This window comes from Arctopsyche grandis, chromosome 4, assembly GCF_051622035.1.
Source record: "Arctopsyche grandis isolate Sample6627 chromosome 4, ASM5162203v2, whole genome shotgun sequence".
NCBI classification, from domain to species: Eukaryota; Metazoa; Arthropoda; class Insecta; order Trichoptera; family Hydropsychidae; genus Arctopsyche; species Arctopsyche grandis.
This window is the reverse complement of record NC_135358.1, coordinates 25,990,226-26,006,991: the sequence shown is the minus strand read 5'-3', so window position 1 is coordinate 26,006,991 and position 16,766 is coordinate 25,990,226. Positions and strand designations below refer to the sequence as shown.

Below are 16,766 nucleotides of genomic sequence, written 5' to 3'. Positions count from 1 at the left end.
AAATTACAGCGATTATTAAGATAAATATATATATATATATATATATATATATATATATATATATTTATAAAAATAAAGAGTGAAAATATCGAAGTGGCGGCATATACATATATGAGTATGCATCAATATCGAACATTCAATCTACCATATCAGCAGAAAAAAGTGCTAGCCATGTCCACGAAATTATTTAATTTGCAAGAGATGACAAACAAATCTAAATAATTCATTGCAATCGCTAATTACACAAAAAAATTGTATGTAACAATTAAGGATTTTACATGCATATTTTACATAATTTAATATACATTTAACGTACAATACGGATCACATGTAAACACATTCCAAAGGAGACGGCGGCTCTCTATTCTGTGTAGTCCCAACACTCTTTTTCATATCCTTCGTACACATGCTCCAATAGCACTTTTCTTCGATTTTCGCAATATCTAAAAGAAAACATCATTTTTCAAGTGTTCAACACGTCACCAATCAACACCAAAAAATATACTCACCTATATTTGTCTTGAACTTTTTGTTTAATATCAGCTAAATTTTCAGACGTTATATCTCTCTCTAAATATTCGGACAGAATTTCAGTAGCTCTTTCTAAATCACGCTGGTTGTCTTCGAATATAACAGACTGATTATTTTTCCGCAAGTAAAACGCAAATACATATGTGTACATTAAAGTTTGTCGGCACTGACATAAAATATCAACTGCTTTTTTCAAAAACTGAACCTACAAATATAAATCATCATAGATAATATCATCTCTATATTGTGATACCAACACAATGCAACATTTAAAAGAGTAGAAAATATACCTCGATCCAACTCATATTGTGCTGTTGCATTTCTTCCATCTTTTCTTTAACGGACGCATATAACTTTGATTCAAAACGCAAACTTTGCATATGATTCATGTATCGGTTGCAATAAAACAGATATCGTTGAAGCGCACTGCGAGACCTTTCTTGTGCATCACGTGCAGCTTTTGCTTCGTCCTCATCGTATCTAATCATTAAATAATGCATAAAAACCTAGCACAATATCCACATATTTATATTAACAAGAATTAACATAAAACACACCTATTACAATTGTACCACGAACTGCCGTGTGGTTCCCATGGACCCAAACAGACCCAACAAAAGTCAGTTTTACAATTCTGATTCTTACAAACCATGTGGTTGCATCCACCATCTTTTTCTATGGTTACGTTACATTTCGGACACTCTTTTGTATTAGCTGCTATCCAGTTTGAAGTTTCTGAATCGTCATCGCATTTCTGGAATAAACAACAACAATTTCAAAGTTAAATTTAGAATAAATCCATCATAAGAATCTAGAATGATTTTATAAGAAATTACCTTTATCCATTTTTTAAGCAAGTGACATTTAACGGGATCGTGCCAGTTTTCACCGCAAGAAAAGCAAAACGTGTGACTACATTTGCACGTAACGGGTTGGGGTTCTACGTATTGCACTTTCACAGCGTTGTTACAATCGGGCGACGGACACCAACGAAGCAGTCTATTACACTATCGTAACAAAATAAACATATTAATATCTAAAAGTCATCACACCACAAATCAACAACCAATTGTCATTGAAATAAACTCACTTCGACAAAACTATTCGTTATAAGATGTTGATATTTGAGTTTAACTTTAGGATCACGTACTAATTTCATCACATTTGCATCGTCTACCAAGATATCACAAGCTGGAGCTGCACAACCTATTGTCTGTCCCTGAAAATAATAATAAGCGAATAGAGAGCAAATTCAAACACACAAGATTCCACAAACATATATAAACCATACCAAGCCTTCTTGCATTATCTTTGTTGTAAGATATTCACACCAACATGATACGCAGAATCTATGACTACATTCTAGTCCGGTCATTAGCTATTAAAAATATATAAATAATGACACAAATTAGTGAAAAATGTAATAATTTGCAATGTACATAAAACATAAACAAATAAACTTACAGATGAAGGTAAAACTACTAAGCAAATCTCACAAAGTTCCGTTCCTGAAGTCAAGTTTTGTCTTGATAACTGCAAAGCATACACTCATTTATGTTTCAAAGTCAATCAAATATAATACAATGATAGTTACACTATTTTCTACACAAGATGTGTGAAGAAACATATAAAACTTGAACTATCCCTTTATCGAATATACCTTAGGTTGAATAATAACGGCTTTCCTAAAGGGATTAATCACTCTTGCTTCCGAGAAAAGTTCCTCCTGATTGCCATCATAAAAACGTTCCATCAATTTCTCTTTGTCCCATTTGAAGTGGTTTAAAAGTATCCGTGTCACCGTTGCAGGAATCTATAAATAATAATATATCTTTAGTTACACAAAATAATGCACTTTGTGTTAAAGCGTTTGATTGAGACGAAATAAATGCATGTGATATAAAAAATTGAATCATCGTATATTTCAAGACAAGTTATCTGGGTCAACATATGTAAGTGTTTCAGACATAGTGCCAATTACAATTTAATGGGTCAATATGTACAATATTAATAAAATATGATTCTTTTTAACCATACACATATTATAAACCAATATGATTCATAAAACATATGTTACGCTACGACTAATATCGGTTGGATATTTGCGAAACGTAACGTTATAGAAATTTTCATTAAATAAATGGTGATTTAGCCATTTTTATGTAAAAAAAAAAGCTATTGGCAGTTAATATAATACGTCATAATTTCACTAACAGAGTGTGACCAGTGAAGTTTAGGGAATTATCAAGAAGGTGTAAAGATTAGAAGCAAAGTTACGAGCCAGATGGACCCGAGCCAAAATACGTGTCTTATCAAAAACAATTCAAATAATTATATTAAAAAAATCCGATAGCGTTCTTATTGAATATTCGAATATCGTTACATTTGAAAATTTTGATTATTGCTTAGTCATTTATTATATCTATATTTTCGACGTGTAAATAAACCTTTCAATTTTCATTAAAATATTAAACAAAATAACCTCAATGAAATGCCTCTTACATACAAATTTTTATGTAAAAATTATAAAGAATTGAAACACAATTTTTTATGTTGCATTTTAATTTTTTTTTTTCATTTAAGAAGAGTTCTTTTAAGATAGTAAACTTTTTATGAAATCAACTTCTGATATGAAAATCTGGAACTCTTATGATTGTAAATTAGTTTTACATATTATTTTTTTCAGTTATTATGTTTTACATAATGTTCCAAGACGCTGAGTAACCTAAGCAATGATAAAAATAATTATATTTCATTTAACCGTTATTAAATTTCATGAGTATCATTTTATAATAAACAAAAGAGATGCATAAAGATTCAAATCAAAATAATTCACATTGTTTATTGTATACAAAAATAGCATCATGCTGTCTGTTAGGCATCATGGATACATTTATACTATTACCTGTATATACATATATAAAGTATTATTTGTAAATAAATTTTTACCTATATATATATTTATCTTATATCGTATACATAACATTATTACAAAAACAAACTGTCAGCATAAATTCAAGGCCGCAATCTTACAGTTTAACAAACCCAATGATTGGGAGATTTTTTTATAGAGGCTGAATCATCGTCGCATCGAAACGTTCGAGGAAAAAATCAAGAAAAAGGGGTCAACGTATCTTGGGCATCAGCGTCAGTTTTGGCCAAAACGCACACATCGCGACACCATTAAAAAATTGATAAAAATAAAAACAAAAGGGCAGGCGTTTCAGGGGTGTCGCAGATGAGGTCATGGCCAAAGCTGTCAAAGATGGAGTGGAGGTTTGTGACCTTGACTACGCTGTTGACGTCGTAGATGGAGTTGTCCATGTATTGCACGATCTGGTCCGTAGAGAGCACCTCGTAGGGGTAGTCGTCGGAGTCGGGCTGGCGGTCGCGCTGCGCCTCCACCTCCATCGTGAAGTCCACGTCGTCTCCCGAGGACTCGTTGCCCGAATCGGCCGAGTCGACGCCCTCCGAGTCCGAGTCCATGTCTCGATCGCGATCCCGATCCCGATCCCGCTGCTGCCGAGGAGCGCCGCCGCCTGCGCCCCCACCGCCGCCCCCGCCCCCGCGCCGCATCTCCTCCCGCCGTCAGCGTGCGATCCGATCAGCGCGCTGATCCGCCCCGCGCGCCCCCTCGAGCCCGCTCGCTGACCACTCCGTCGCGCCCCTGCCCGCTGCTACCCCACTTCCACTTCCACTTCCACTTCCACCTCCACCTCCACCTCCACCTCCAACTCTACTTCTTCCTCCACAACAAAGCGACCCGTGCGGCGGCGCACCGAAACACCTTCTGTCCTGACACAATGCCGTTCCTTAGCCGCACGCTCATCAATCCCCTCGCCACTTGCCACTCTATTGTCATTTCAATTTCCATAACGACGACTTTCCAACGAATCATTTTTTTCAATATTGTATTTTGTTCAAATTTAGTATCATGCGTAAAGTGATCGGATATTTTTAGTTGCAATGTGGTACGCGTGTCTAAAACAAAAATAATGAGATTCCCTTTCTGGCCCGCCCGATCGGTTCTCGCGTAACCGATATAATCTAACATTCGGCACGGTGGTGTATTCTCCTTGGTGCAGAGCGGTGCAGTTACCTATACCTCCCCCCCCCCCATTATACATTTTTTTTTTTCAATTAGAACAGATTTTTTTAATATTTTATTATCATCATCATCTACAGCCACTCGCCATCCACTTCTGGATGAAGGCCTCTGCAACGTGCTTGCACTCGTTTCTGTTTTGTGCAACTCTCATCCATATCACCCCACACATTTCTTAATTTCGTCTACCCATCTTCCCTACGGTCTTCTTTTTAACCTTTTGCATTCTCTCGAGTACCATTCTAGCACTTCTTTTATCCACCTTTCGTCCTTTCTTCGCTCTATCCACTACCCTTGTCATACTTCCAGTGCCGGTTGTAGGGAGGGGGGCTGGGTCGGGCGGCGCCCGAGGGCGCCAAATAAGTTAGAACGCCGCTCGATGCGTCAAAGGTGCTTTAAAATTTAAAATTAGAGCGCCAAAAACCATTCAAAATTTTAGATTAGAGTGCCAAAGGCGAAATTTCTTTTTAAGTGTATTTAGAAAAAATTGCCCGAGGGCGCCATCGGGTGTAAGGCTGGCACTGCATACTTCTCACCCTTGTATTCCGCTTCCTATCTTTCCTCGTTATGCCAAGCATACAGCGTTCCATACTTCGTTGAGTGCATTGGACTTTGTATAGCATCTTGATATTTAATATCCAATTTCACATCCAAACGTCATCGCATCCATATGCAAAACGCATTGATCGAAGATATTTTTCTTCAGGCAGAGTGACATTTTTGATTTAAAACCAACATTCGTCCAAATCCACTCTATCCTAATTTCATACGTCTCTTTATTTATTCTTCTTTACTGCCGGACATGTCTATTATTATTTGACCTAAATATAAATAATTATTTACTACTTCTATATTTTATCATCTAATGAAGTGCTATCAGGTATGCACTAGCTATTGAACATTATTTTGGTTTTATCTAAGTTAATTTTAATCCTACTATATTTTATTATATCGTGCACGAAATACGATAAAGTTCGTCTTTGTCAAAAACGTTAATAAAAAATTTAAAATAAGCAACTTTATATTAAAAAATATATTCAGTGAAGACCACAAGAAGATGGAAGCTAAATTGTTCGATTTAGATCGATTTAAATTGACGATTTTCAACCGTCGTTCGTTGTCTAAAAATTTTTCTGTCGGTTACCGACTGAAAACGAAAGTCATGCTGAATGCATTTTCGGAAATCCGTACGTGTACATATACACGCCCTCTTCAAACGAAATAGTAAACTAAAACTTTATTTGTAACTACACCGAGTTCAAAGCGAGGATACACTAGCTCTGGCTAAAAGCAAAAATATGGGCTTCACCAAAATATCATGCATTTAGTAAAATAACGAACGCTTTTGTACAAACGTACACCTGTCTGTAAATCCACTAATGTTTAGTGGTTATTTGAAACGTTCGAATTTTATTTTTTTGGGATTATATCAACAGGCAACCAGTTTAAATATTAAAGATATTATAAGAAAAATTAAAAACATGAAATCTGATCTAACCAATATTTTTTTGTTGCTTAGATCAGATGTGCTTTGTCTATTATCTCGACGGTCGTGTAATACCAATATCAAAAAAATTAACTGACAAAATGGATAATATTTTTAGGTTTGTATGTGCTACTTCGAATTTATAAATAAAATTCAAGTAGCCAACAACCCAGTAAGCATGGCTCACGACACTAATATTTCAATTATATGTGTTTTTTTAATTATTGATGAGTACAATACACTTGTTCATACATATATTTAAGATGTAGGCTGTAATTTTAGTTATAATTCTGAACTTTATTGTACATAAGAAGTGCCAATTTCAAAATTGAAAAAATATACAAAGTAAGTTTCGGAAAGTATTTGAAAATAATTATATTTTTAGTATTAGAAAGCGCCAGCAACGCGGGCGAGCACCGATTTTTTTTTTTTGTTCAGGTATACACAGAGCAATTTATTAATAATAGAAGGGCCCTTACGAATAAATAATTGTTGTCAATATTACGCGGTACGTCTCTATAAATACGCTACAACGCACGGAATACAATCAGATCAATTTACTTATAAAAATGTATCCCATGTTGTTATTATGGATTTTTTAATGCATTGTGCAATTTTTACCTATGCTTGCCAATCTTGCGAGTAATATAAACAAAGAGAGAAGTTTTTATCGGACATACGTCGAGCACCAATCATCATAAACGACTGATGCTTAAATTATTTAGGATTATCTATGGACAATCGTCACTTGACAGCAATATGACGCCTAAAGTCACTTCTATTAATATCACATTTCTCTGGGTATACACCCATTTTTATTTTACAGGATATCTATACATCTGTTGAAATCAACGGGCACTAAATATTATAAGCATTAAACATATTGTATAAATGTATATGTATACAGGTCTGTTACCGAGAGTTGGCGCGAACAAATGCGCTTGGGTTGTGTCGGTAAATAGGTGTATAGCATGCTGCACCACTGCATTCGATAATAAAAAAAAACGCCCTGTCCCTTTCGCACGCTTCTGTGTGAGTACGGGAACGCGCCAACTCTCAGTAATAGGCCTATAGGTAAACAATTTAAACTTCAACAAATTCGATGCAACTAATTTGCGAGAAATTTGGGGGGAAGGATGTCGAATTTTTTGGAGCTATCACAATAATAAAGTTATATAAAATTTGTAAACTCTAACAGGAGACGGGGCACCTGGATTAATTTACAATCCAGATCTCGCCAGCAGCGTTCCGGCCAAGATTTGAACCCACGACCTCTTTAGTGTCAAATGTCTTCAACCAGGGAGATACTCTGTGGATTTTAAAACTAGACATACAGTTCGAACGAATTGGTTTTTGAACGGAGCGTGAGCCTTACTGGTGAACAAATACCCTAATTTATTTAATATTTTTTTGATTTTTATATTTCCATTATTAAATGCAGTATTAAAAAAATGGTACTCGCCTGAATATTTCCAATTTTTTCAATCTCACTCTGATTCATCAATTTAGTAAGGATTTCAAATTCCAACCCTTCCCTTTCAGCTTCTGAATAATGGCGATTAATTGCATACATATTTGTTTACATTTATGAAAAATATAATATTTTACATATTGTTTCTCGTGTGCTACGCTTGCGCATTCGTGTAATTTTATCTTAATCACAGGACTTTGTCGCAAGGCGTAATCAACTTCTACTTATTTACCATTTACTTATATATTTATATGTAAAATCATTATACATATTGATATAATACTTGTTGCATTTCTTTCGGGTCTTCTTCCGACCCTGGACTTTTGAAGCGTTGATTACAAACCGTTGACCAGCTAGACAGTTTTTTTCTAGACTAAACTTGAACAGTAGGAAAAAATCAGTGATTAGAAAAATCATGAGGCAGATTGATAAATTAAAACTGAGTTAAAATATGTTATATAAAATAATTAAATATAAATTAAAGTACATACTCAAAGCACTTGAATATATGTATAATAGTTATTTTTGAATATAAATTTATTCATTATACTTTAATATGTATGTATTATTTGGGACTTCAATATATATTAAAATTAATAAATAATAATCAGTAATAAACAGTGACATTTTTTTTAATTTATTATTTATGTATGTTCATATTTACATTGAGATATGTTTCATAAACACATTTACAGAAGGTAACTTTCGTTTAATTTATAAAACATCATTATAAACATTTCGAAAAGATGTAGCCACTTATTGCTTAATAAATTTCAGTATATAAATTATACAATATTTACATCCTTAAATTAAATTACTTCTATACATATGTACATACATACATATATGTCAACCCGCACACAACAAATTCATAACATCCGCACAAATATCCTAATTTAATCGCCGAATTGAAATCGTTTGATGAATCTAATTGAATTGGGCAATAATAGTATTACGAAGCAAACCAATCATTCAATCATTTTATGTAGAATATCCACAGTTCAAATTTAACACAATTTTTATCACAATTTCCATAACAAATTGTTTCTCTTACTGTGTAAGAAATATTTATGTATGTACATAGTAAATTTTTATTTTTGACATATTTCTTTTATAATATTTACAATGTTTTTAAACAAAATCTTTACACATACATACATATGTGAGTAACCCATGTTGTGCTTATGTCTATTCTAATTAACACTCATATATGAAGTGCAATCTTGAACAATCCAGGAAATGTTCAATTTGTTGAAAAACATCCAATTCGACGTTTCCTAAAGTTTTTCAACGTATTTATTAATTGAAACCACATCGTTCTTTACGTCATTTATCTTTTTGAGACGATCATAACAAACACGAGAATGATATCGCGAACAGTGCAATGATTTATTGCTGAATTTATTTTACTAACACGTGAGTCGTACATGAAGGTGTTTCATACTCCTAATATTTGATTAATAAAGTTATAATATATCTTAAAAACTATGAGCACTTGAAATGATTAAAAATTATACAAATTCATATCACAAGTTTATTGATAGATCCGTACTAAAACCAACATTTTATTTTGTTTAATGCATGTGTGGTGTACGATGCAGAAAATGTTTGTTGTCGCAAGAAAGTGAATGAGTCCACCCATGGTAATGCGAGAATAGGATGATTGGTGCTTGACAGTAATTTAACAGTGATCTTCCTGAGCTTCTGGGCCCTCACTGGATTCTTATGGAACATTCTCCATTGCGATGGGCCGTACTTGAGGTATTATTAAGAATTTTTAAGATTATTTTTAGCAAAATTCCATACAAGAACATAAAAATACTTTCTAACTGGACCTATACATAGAGGCAAACGATGCACATATACCGAACTTAAACATATGTATTTAGCAATTGGATGAATTACAGAAAATGACAAAGAATTCGAACACCGCAATATAATAATGAAACGACTTGGTAATAATTAATAATATATGACTTTAATGCAATATAATTTTTCTTATTTTGTACCAGATAATCTATTGCATGAAATATACACAAAAAAGACACTGTGATTTAAAAAATGTAATTTTAACCTAGGGGGAGGGGACTTAAAATAATTTTGGTTTGGTGATAAGACCGTTTGCTTCAATGTGGATAAAAACACTGTGATAAAGGATAAGTCCTTAATACATGTAACAAAGAATAATCATATTGCATATTGTATTTGCAAGTATGGACTTTGCATACATAATTTATTACCAATCTAAATTGTATGAAAAAATTATAATATACATAACTGTATATTTTGATATAAATACCTAAATTTTAACCATTTGTATAACCAATACAAACAATATTTTAGTGTAACATATTTTTCTTTCCACACAAATAATGGAAAAGTCTAAAATGTCGTGTATGTACTTACATACATATGTAATGTAATGTACTTACATACATATATTATATATGTATACATTTCAATTAGAATTTTTACCTCTTTTGACTTTTTAAGTGTCCTTGTGTATTTCAATCTTGAATATGATAAACATTACATAAAATGATTTTTTCTTATGCTCTCAATCAAAATCATGAATATGAATAACCTAAGGAAATGTATGCGCATTGATATGTTTTAATTTCAATGTCTTCCAATTCGGTCCTTCCAGACAGAATTACAAATCAAAATAATAAAGTGTAAGCAATACCCATGGTGTTATAAACGAATTCGGTAGTCTTCAAACACGTAGTGCAAAGTTAACGTGTGTGGAAAGTTTCATCAAATCGTCGCAAAATAAAAGTCACATTCAAACGCATCGCCAATAATAGCGTATAATTGTATAAAAAAAATTAATGACATTAGCAATATATGAGATAAAACGAATTATTTTAATTAAAAAAATTCAATAAATTATCAACATTCCCTATATATGTATGTATATGCCTACCCAAACATACCTTATTAAAGTTTTACGCGACTAATTGATATTGGATTGCACATTTTCATTGATAATTTTATTCAAAATCGCAATCAGGTATGAGTATTGCCGATGCGGATAAATAAATATTTATGATAACATCAACAATAAAGTATCGTGACTGTAAAAATCATACTAATTAATATAAACATAATAAAATCCATGAAATCTCCGGAACGAATCATCCGCATGAAAAACCGTCGACTGCCAGCCATTGTTGATATGCATAGGTAAGCGCTGCATTCAATATATTATCATTATCATAAGCAATTATACAAATTGCATTATTTCATTCACGTCTGAGAAAATTTATCTTTTTATGAAAAAAATTTGCAAAAATACTACATAATTATACTTGAAGTTTCTCCTTGGTTTATAAATATTTGCAATATAATTTAAGGACTAAAATATTCATATACATATGTATGCACATACATATATGAGTATTTTTATAAAAAAAAACTCATTAGATATGTGGAATATTGTGGAAATTTCTATTTGATGCACTCATTTTATTTTAAATTAATTTTCAAAGGATGTTTAAAACTTGGTTATATTGGTATTTATATTTAAATAAATTTTCAATAGATGGCGCTAAATATTCAGAAACTAGTTGCCTTAGCGGAAACATTGGTAGCAAACAGAATATATAGAAGTCTTTTGTTGATCTGTTATTATGTTCGTATTATATTCGTACGTTTTGTTGGCAGTGTTTTAACTTTGACGAACATACATATGTATTTATGTATGTCGAATTGAAACGACACAGAATAGCGCTATTAGATATGTATATACAAATATATAAAATCAAGCCAAAGTTCCTTCAACTCTTCAAGTACGACTAGATATACATATGTACTTATGGTAAATGGACTACTAGTCATATGTAAACCAGTCACAGGACAACCGGTTGCTCTAGATCGGTCACTCGTTATCACCCGTCACACTAAAACTGGTCACACCCTAAAATCGGTCACGAGAAAACTGGTTGACCGATTTTAGGGTGTGACCAGTTTTATGGTGTGACCAGTTTTATGGTGTGACCAGTTTTCTCGTGACCAGTTTTAGTGTGACGGGTTGTCCTGTGACCGGTTCACATTTGACTAGTAATCACCGAACCGTACATATGTATGTAGATAGATGGACGAAAATTCGTTTGAATTTCACCATAAATTTCAAATATGAAAAAATATATATTTTAGTTTTTTCTTTATCAGTAGCTGTTTTTTTTCTATCATTTATGCAAAACTTTGATATTTATAAGAAATTTGATAATTGAAATAATTATGTAGTATGAATTCAATACAATTCCCATTTCATATCAATATCCGATCAAATATCTACTGTTCATAGCATTTTGACCATTTATTTTTATTTATATCTCCTGGTACACGTGTGCATACATATACATACTATGCACATACGTACATACATACATATACATATGTATGTATGTACACATTGGTCCTCAGATGTGGCATTAATCGCGTTACGAGTGCCACATCTAAGCGACCGCCTTTATAACAAATGATCCTCTTAGCACACACCATCACCAATGAACATAATAAAAAGTAATCGGTTCAAATCTACATACACACACTTGATGCAAGATGATGCGACTACGAATCGGTGGCAATGGCGTATCTTCAAATTACAAACCTTCAAATTACCACATCGAAAGTTCAAATATTTGTTCGCCAATTACACATTAGCGTATTTCGTATGGTAAGGGGCTAAAACGCGGAACTCGTGTTCGTACATATGCTGCGAGCAAAAAAAAATTGACTTCATGTTTGAAGCTTTGCCATTAAAAAAACTCCACTAGAGCTATAAAATAAAAATTGGAATAATTTTCAACTGATTGTGATACAGCATTTTTATCTAATTGAATTATGATTGACATTTGAATAGTTTCAAATGTTTTAAACAATTACTTATTTTCTTTTATGTTAAATGTGCATGTAATTAATTATAAATGACAAAAATCTACTATGATAATTTTAAGAAAATATTAAACAGGAAGCAATTTTTGAACTATTGCTAAAATACACGTTTGTATGAATAATAAAATTATTTGGTAATTGAAAATACGATTTGGATCAATTCAACACGACATGGAATGTTGACCAGATGGTTGAAAAACAATGAATGACTGCTCTAGGAGCAGTTTCAATGAATCAAACAACGATTTGACCGTCAAAAATTCAGGGTAGACATTTTATTGTAATTATTATACGAAGCCAAACAAACTCGCTTATACTTTGTAAGCCAGACCATACGGAAATATTTCAATTTTATATTTTTCGTGGTCAAAATAAGTAAAAACTTTAAGTTTCAGACGACATGCTTATTCATTGTCTTATTAATTTAGAAGATACAAGCTTTCTACTCACCGAGACATCATCTTTATCTGTTAACTTTGTATATATGTTACAGTCGATTTGTTTTTTCAGTTGTAATATATTCTAACTAGCGTTTTAGGTCTTTCTATACATATGTGCATATAATCGACAAATATTGATAAAATGCCATTTATTCAACACGATAGCATGACGTATTTGAAGGTCATCGGGAAAGCTTAAGAAACGCGTCATAAAAAAACAATATAATAAAATGAATACGTAGTACTCGTAATACGATAGCAAATAGTGCACGCAACATATTTGGCAATATTTGTACAATTTTCACGCTTATCTGAAACGTGAAAATTTTTACAAATCGCTTCCTGAAAACTGAAAAACAGCCCTGACATTCCAATTAAATAAAGACAATCAAACTGAGAAATTCTAAATATATTTATACTTAGAACGTCCAATTCAAAGCAATCAAGAACTCAATCATAAAAAAATATATTACAAAAATAATTATAATGAAGTGTAAGACCAAAAACTTGTAGCTTAAGCAAAATACATAAATGATCATTCTTGAAAAATAAGCATTCAACAAACAAGTCATTTTTGAAATCACATTCTCAATGTTGACACCTTATTTCATCTTTTTGCTACATATGCAAAATTTCACATACGTACATATATGTATGTATACATGTATATGTACATTTACGTATGTATGAATGTACATACCTTTGAAATAATATAACATCATGTATGTACATACACATTATACATATGGACACATAAGAAATTAAACAATATGTATATACATATATACACACTTCTTTTAAATATTTGATATTAAAATATTGATACCTGTGCTGTGCTGATGATTTATATTAGTGTTTTAAGCGATAAAACAAGAAATACAATTGTCACATGATTAATAAAATTGCTCTAGCCAATTTATATCATTGATAGCTTTCCTAAGTGAAGTTTTATGAAATAAGCATGTCCTTATACGAGTATAAGTACATATGTATGTACGTAGTAACAATACATACATAGATGAAGTTTTGTGATCATGCGAAAATTCAAACTCGAGATTTTGACTGATTCGAATTCTGAATCGATCACTGATCACGTTCTCATGGTCATGACGTAAATTGTTTTCAAAATTTTAAGTTGACAGGAAATTGTACCTCCCTTTACATACATATGTATGTACATATGTACATAGGTGTCCATTTTTACTTTATCTATGTACGTAGTAACAATAGATGAAGTTTTGTGATCATGCGAAAATTCGAACTCGAGATTTTGACTGATTCGAACTCAGAATCGATTACTGATCACGTTTTCATGATCTAGAAAAAATGTGTGTGTGTGTGTGTGTGTGTGTGTGTGTGTGTGTGTGTGTGTGTCTGTGTCTGTGTGTGTGTGTGTGTGTGTCTGTGTATCTGTGTGTTTTGGGGATTTTTTGAACACCGTTAGTCCTATCGAACCAAAACTTGGTATCGGGTACTAAAATTCTTATAGACATGACGAAATTTTTTTTCAAATTTTTAAGTTGACCGGAAATGGTACCTCCCCTTATAGGTGTCCTCATTTTTTTAAGTTTTTGAATTCAATTATCTCCCAAGCCGCTGACTGAATCAGATTAAATTTTTTTTACATGTAATAGAAATAATAATGTCTATGACCTTATATTTTTTAAATATTTTTATCTGAACCGGAAGTAGTAGTTTTACTGTAGAGAATCGAAGTTTTTTATGTTTTTCTCAGAAACCTTTTGGTTTATTGAACTGAAATTTTATATCTAAAAGTTTAAGCGTAATATAAAGTTATGGATAAAGTTTGGTAAGCATACCTCAACCGGAAGTGGCAGTCGCCTGGATCCTGTCCACACCCCTGAACGTATTAAGCTGAAAAATTATATTTGTATTCTTTATATACTAACTTAGATTTGGTAACGTTTTGGTTAGAATTCGTAAACCGGAAGTAGTATTTTTTTTTAAAACAATATTTAATTATTTTTTCATTATTTTATTTTGACCTTTTAAATTATTTTAAGCGTCGTGATATTTATTGTGTATAATAAAGATAGTGATTTTAAGTAAAAATAAAAAATAAAATCACCAAATTTAATGAACCGGAAGTGGGTTTTTCTCCTCTTAGAACTTTTGTCTTGTGCAAGGATTTGCATTTATTTGCGCTCAATTTGTATCGCTATCATAGTTATTAGATCAATATCTAATTTTGTTTTGTAACCTTCTTATATTCCTCAAATACATCGATAAAGTCATGGGTTGGTCACACCCGAATTATTTTTTTTTTTTACTTTTGAAATTATTTTTATTTTCTTGATATTTAATGTGTATAATAATTATAGTGATTTTAAAAAATAAAAAATGTCGATCAAAATCCGACAATCGGAAGTAGAACTTTTTTCTTGTTTATTTATTTATTATTATTTATATATTTATTTATTTATTTATTATTATTTTATATTTATACACAATTTCGGCATAGTGACTTTACAGATTAGCTCCAAGTCGTCACTATGGCTACAAGTTAAGTAAGTTTCCCTACATTTTCGCTCAATTTACATTACATACATACATTATCGAATTTTGTTTTGTGACCTTCTTATATTCCTCAAATATATAGATAAAGTCATGGCTTGGTCACATCCGAATTTTTTTTATTCTGTTCAATTAAATTTCGAAATCATCTTTTTACCGTGATATTTTTACCAATTAATGTTCAGGGTCTTTTCACACATTTCACCCCGATTGATCGGTTTCTTCAGTACAACTACCAGTAGAGTTGTAAAAAAAACATAGAAGAGAACGGGAAAAAATAGAAAATAAGGATTAAACGTGGAAAAATTCATCCACAAAATCGTTTTTCCCGGAAGAAAATTGGGAATTTTCCCATGGTATAAAACGAAAGGACTCGGAAAGGAAAGAAATTTCATGGTGAAGCTGATGAGGGTAGGGGGGGAAGACAATTGTTTTACCGCACCAGGTGACACCACCCCTATCGATGCCACTGAGTTCTTGTATATTAGTGATATCAAGAATAATTTAAAATACCTTGAAAAAAGTGTAATGTCGACAGCAAAATTTCACCATTTCGAAACAAAAGACGAGTAGCCGCACATCGATAAGAAAGTTAAACATGTTGATGAAGAAAAAAATAAGATTAAGAACAACGTCTTCTTGAATCGTAAAACAATTTTCGGATATCAAACTACGTGATATCAACATCTTAATGTATTATATTTTATATTATATATATTTTGCCGTACGAACGTTCGAAGTTTGCGTTGTTGATATTTCAACAAACATGCGACTCGAAATAGTCAGATTTGACATGTTTGTTGTGCTTTATTTTTTGTTATTCAAATTTAATGAATACGAAAAAATAAAATTCAGGTATTATATACTCCTATATTTCTTATGCATTGTTTTTGTTTATTCCTGAGATATTACATATTATGCACGCTTAATACGAAAATTCAACGTAACATGGCCACGTTGGAATACGTTGAAATAAATTTAGATTCAATGAATCACACAATTATGAGGCGATTGCGTTAATGTTGTCATTAATTCCTCATTTAAAGCAAGTGAGAAATACTCAAGTGCAAGAATTCAAACTAAAAATTGCCATAGAAAAGTGTAGTTTTGAAAGTGGCAAATGTTGAATTCACAATTATATTATTCGAAAGTCAAACACACGGCGTAACGGGTGAGATCGAAATTTGATGCTAAAAATTAAAAATCTGTATTTTTCCATCGGTTTAATAATGAAGTTATCACTGACAAAATGAAATATATATGTGGACACATTATAAGCCGCGATAAGAGTTTTCTTTC

General features: G+C 32.0%; 1 protein-coding gene across 2 annotated transcripts; it reads right to left on the bottom strand.

Moving 5' to 3' along the window:
- On the bottom strand, positions 1-4,213 carry ari-1 (E3 ubiquitin-protein ligase ariadne-1). Of its 2 annotated transcripts, none has more exons than XM_077428747.1 (10): positions 3,817-4,213; positions 2,192-2,344; positions 1,996-2,064; positions 1,823-1,909; positions 1,622-1,750; positions 1,368-1,538; positions 1,089-1,285; positions 822-1,011; positions 510-736; positions 1-443 (listed from the first exon to the last, which is right to left on the bottom strand). In XM_077428747.1, exons 1-10 carry the CDS (start codon positions 4,105-4,107, stop codon positions 362-364), a joined length of 1,596 nt encoding a protein of 531 aa, XP_077284873.1. In that variant the 5' UTR covers positions 4,108-4,213; the 3' UTR covers positions 1-361. The 2 variants fall into 2 exon arrangements, with proteins under 2 accessions (XP_077284873.1, XP_077284874.1); XM_077428748.1 differs by having other exon boundaries at positions 2,210-2,344; positions 3,817-4,032.
- Between the last annotated feature and the right edge of the window lie 12,553 nt (positions 4,214-16,766).

Bases quoted from the DNA above. Each gene is read 5' to 3' on its own strand.
- ari-1 (XM_077428747.1), bottom strand. From the start codon at position 4,107: ATGCGGCGCGGGGGCGGGGGCGGCGGTGGGGGCGCAGGCGGCGGCGCT. The intron at 2,065-2,191 runs GTATATTCGATA...TATGCTTTGCAG, and splicing joins CCGTTATTATTCAACCTAAG to TTATCAAGACAAAACTTGAC. The intron at 1,910-1,995 runs GTAAGTTTATTT...TATTTTTAATAG, and splicing joins TAGTAGTTTTACCTTCATCT to CTAATGACCGGACTAGAATG.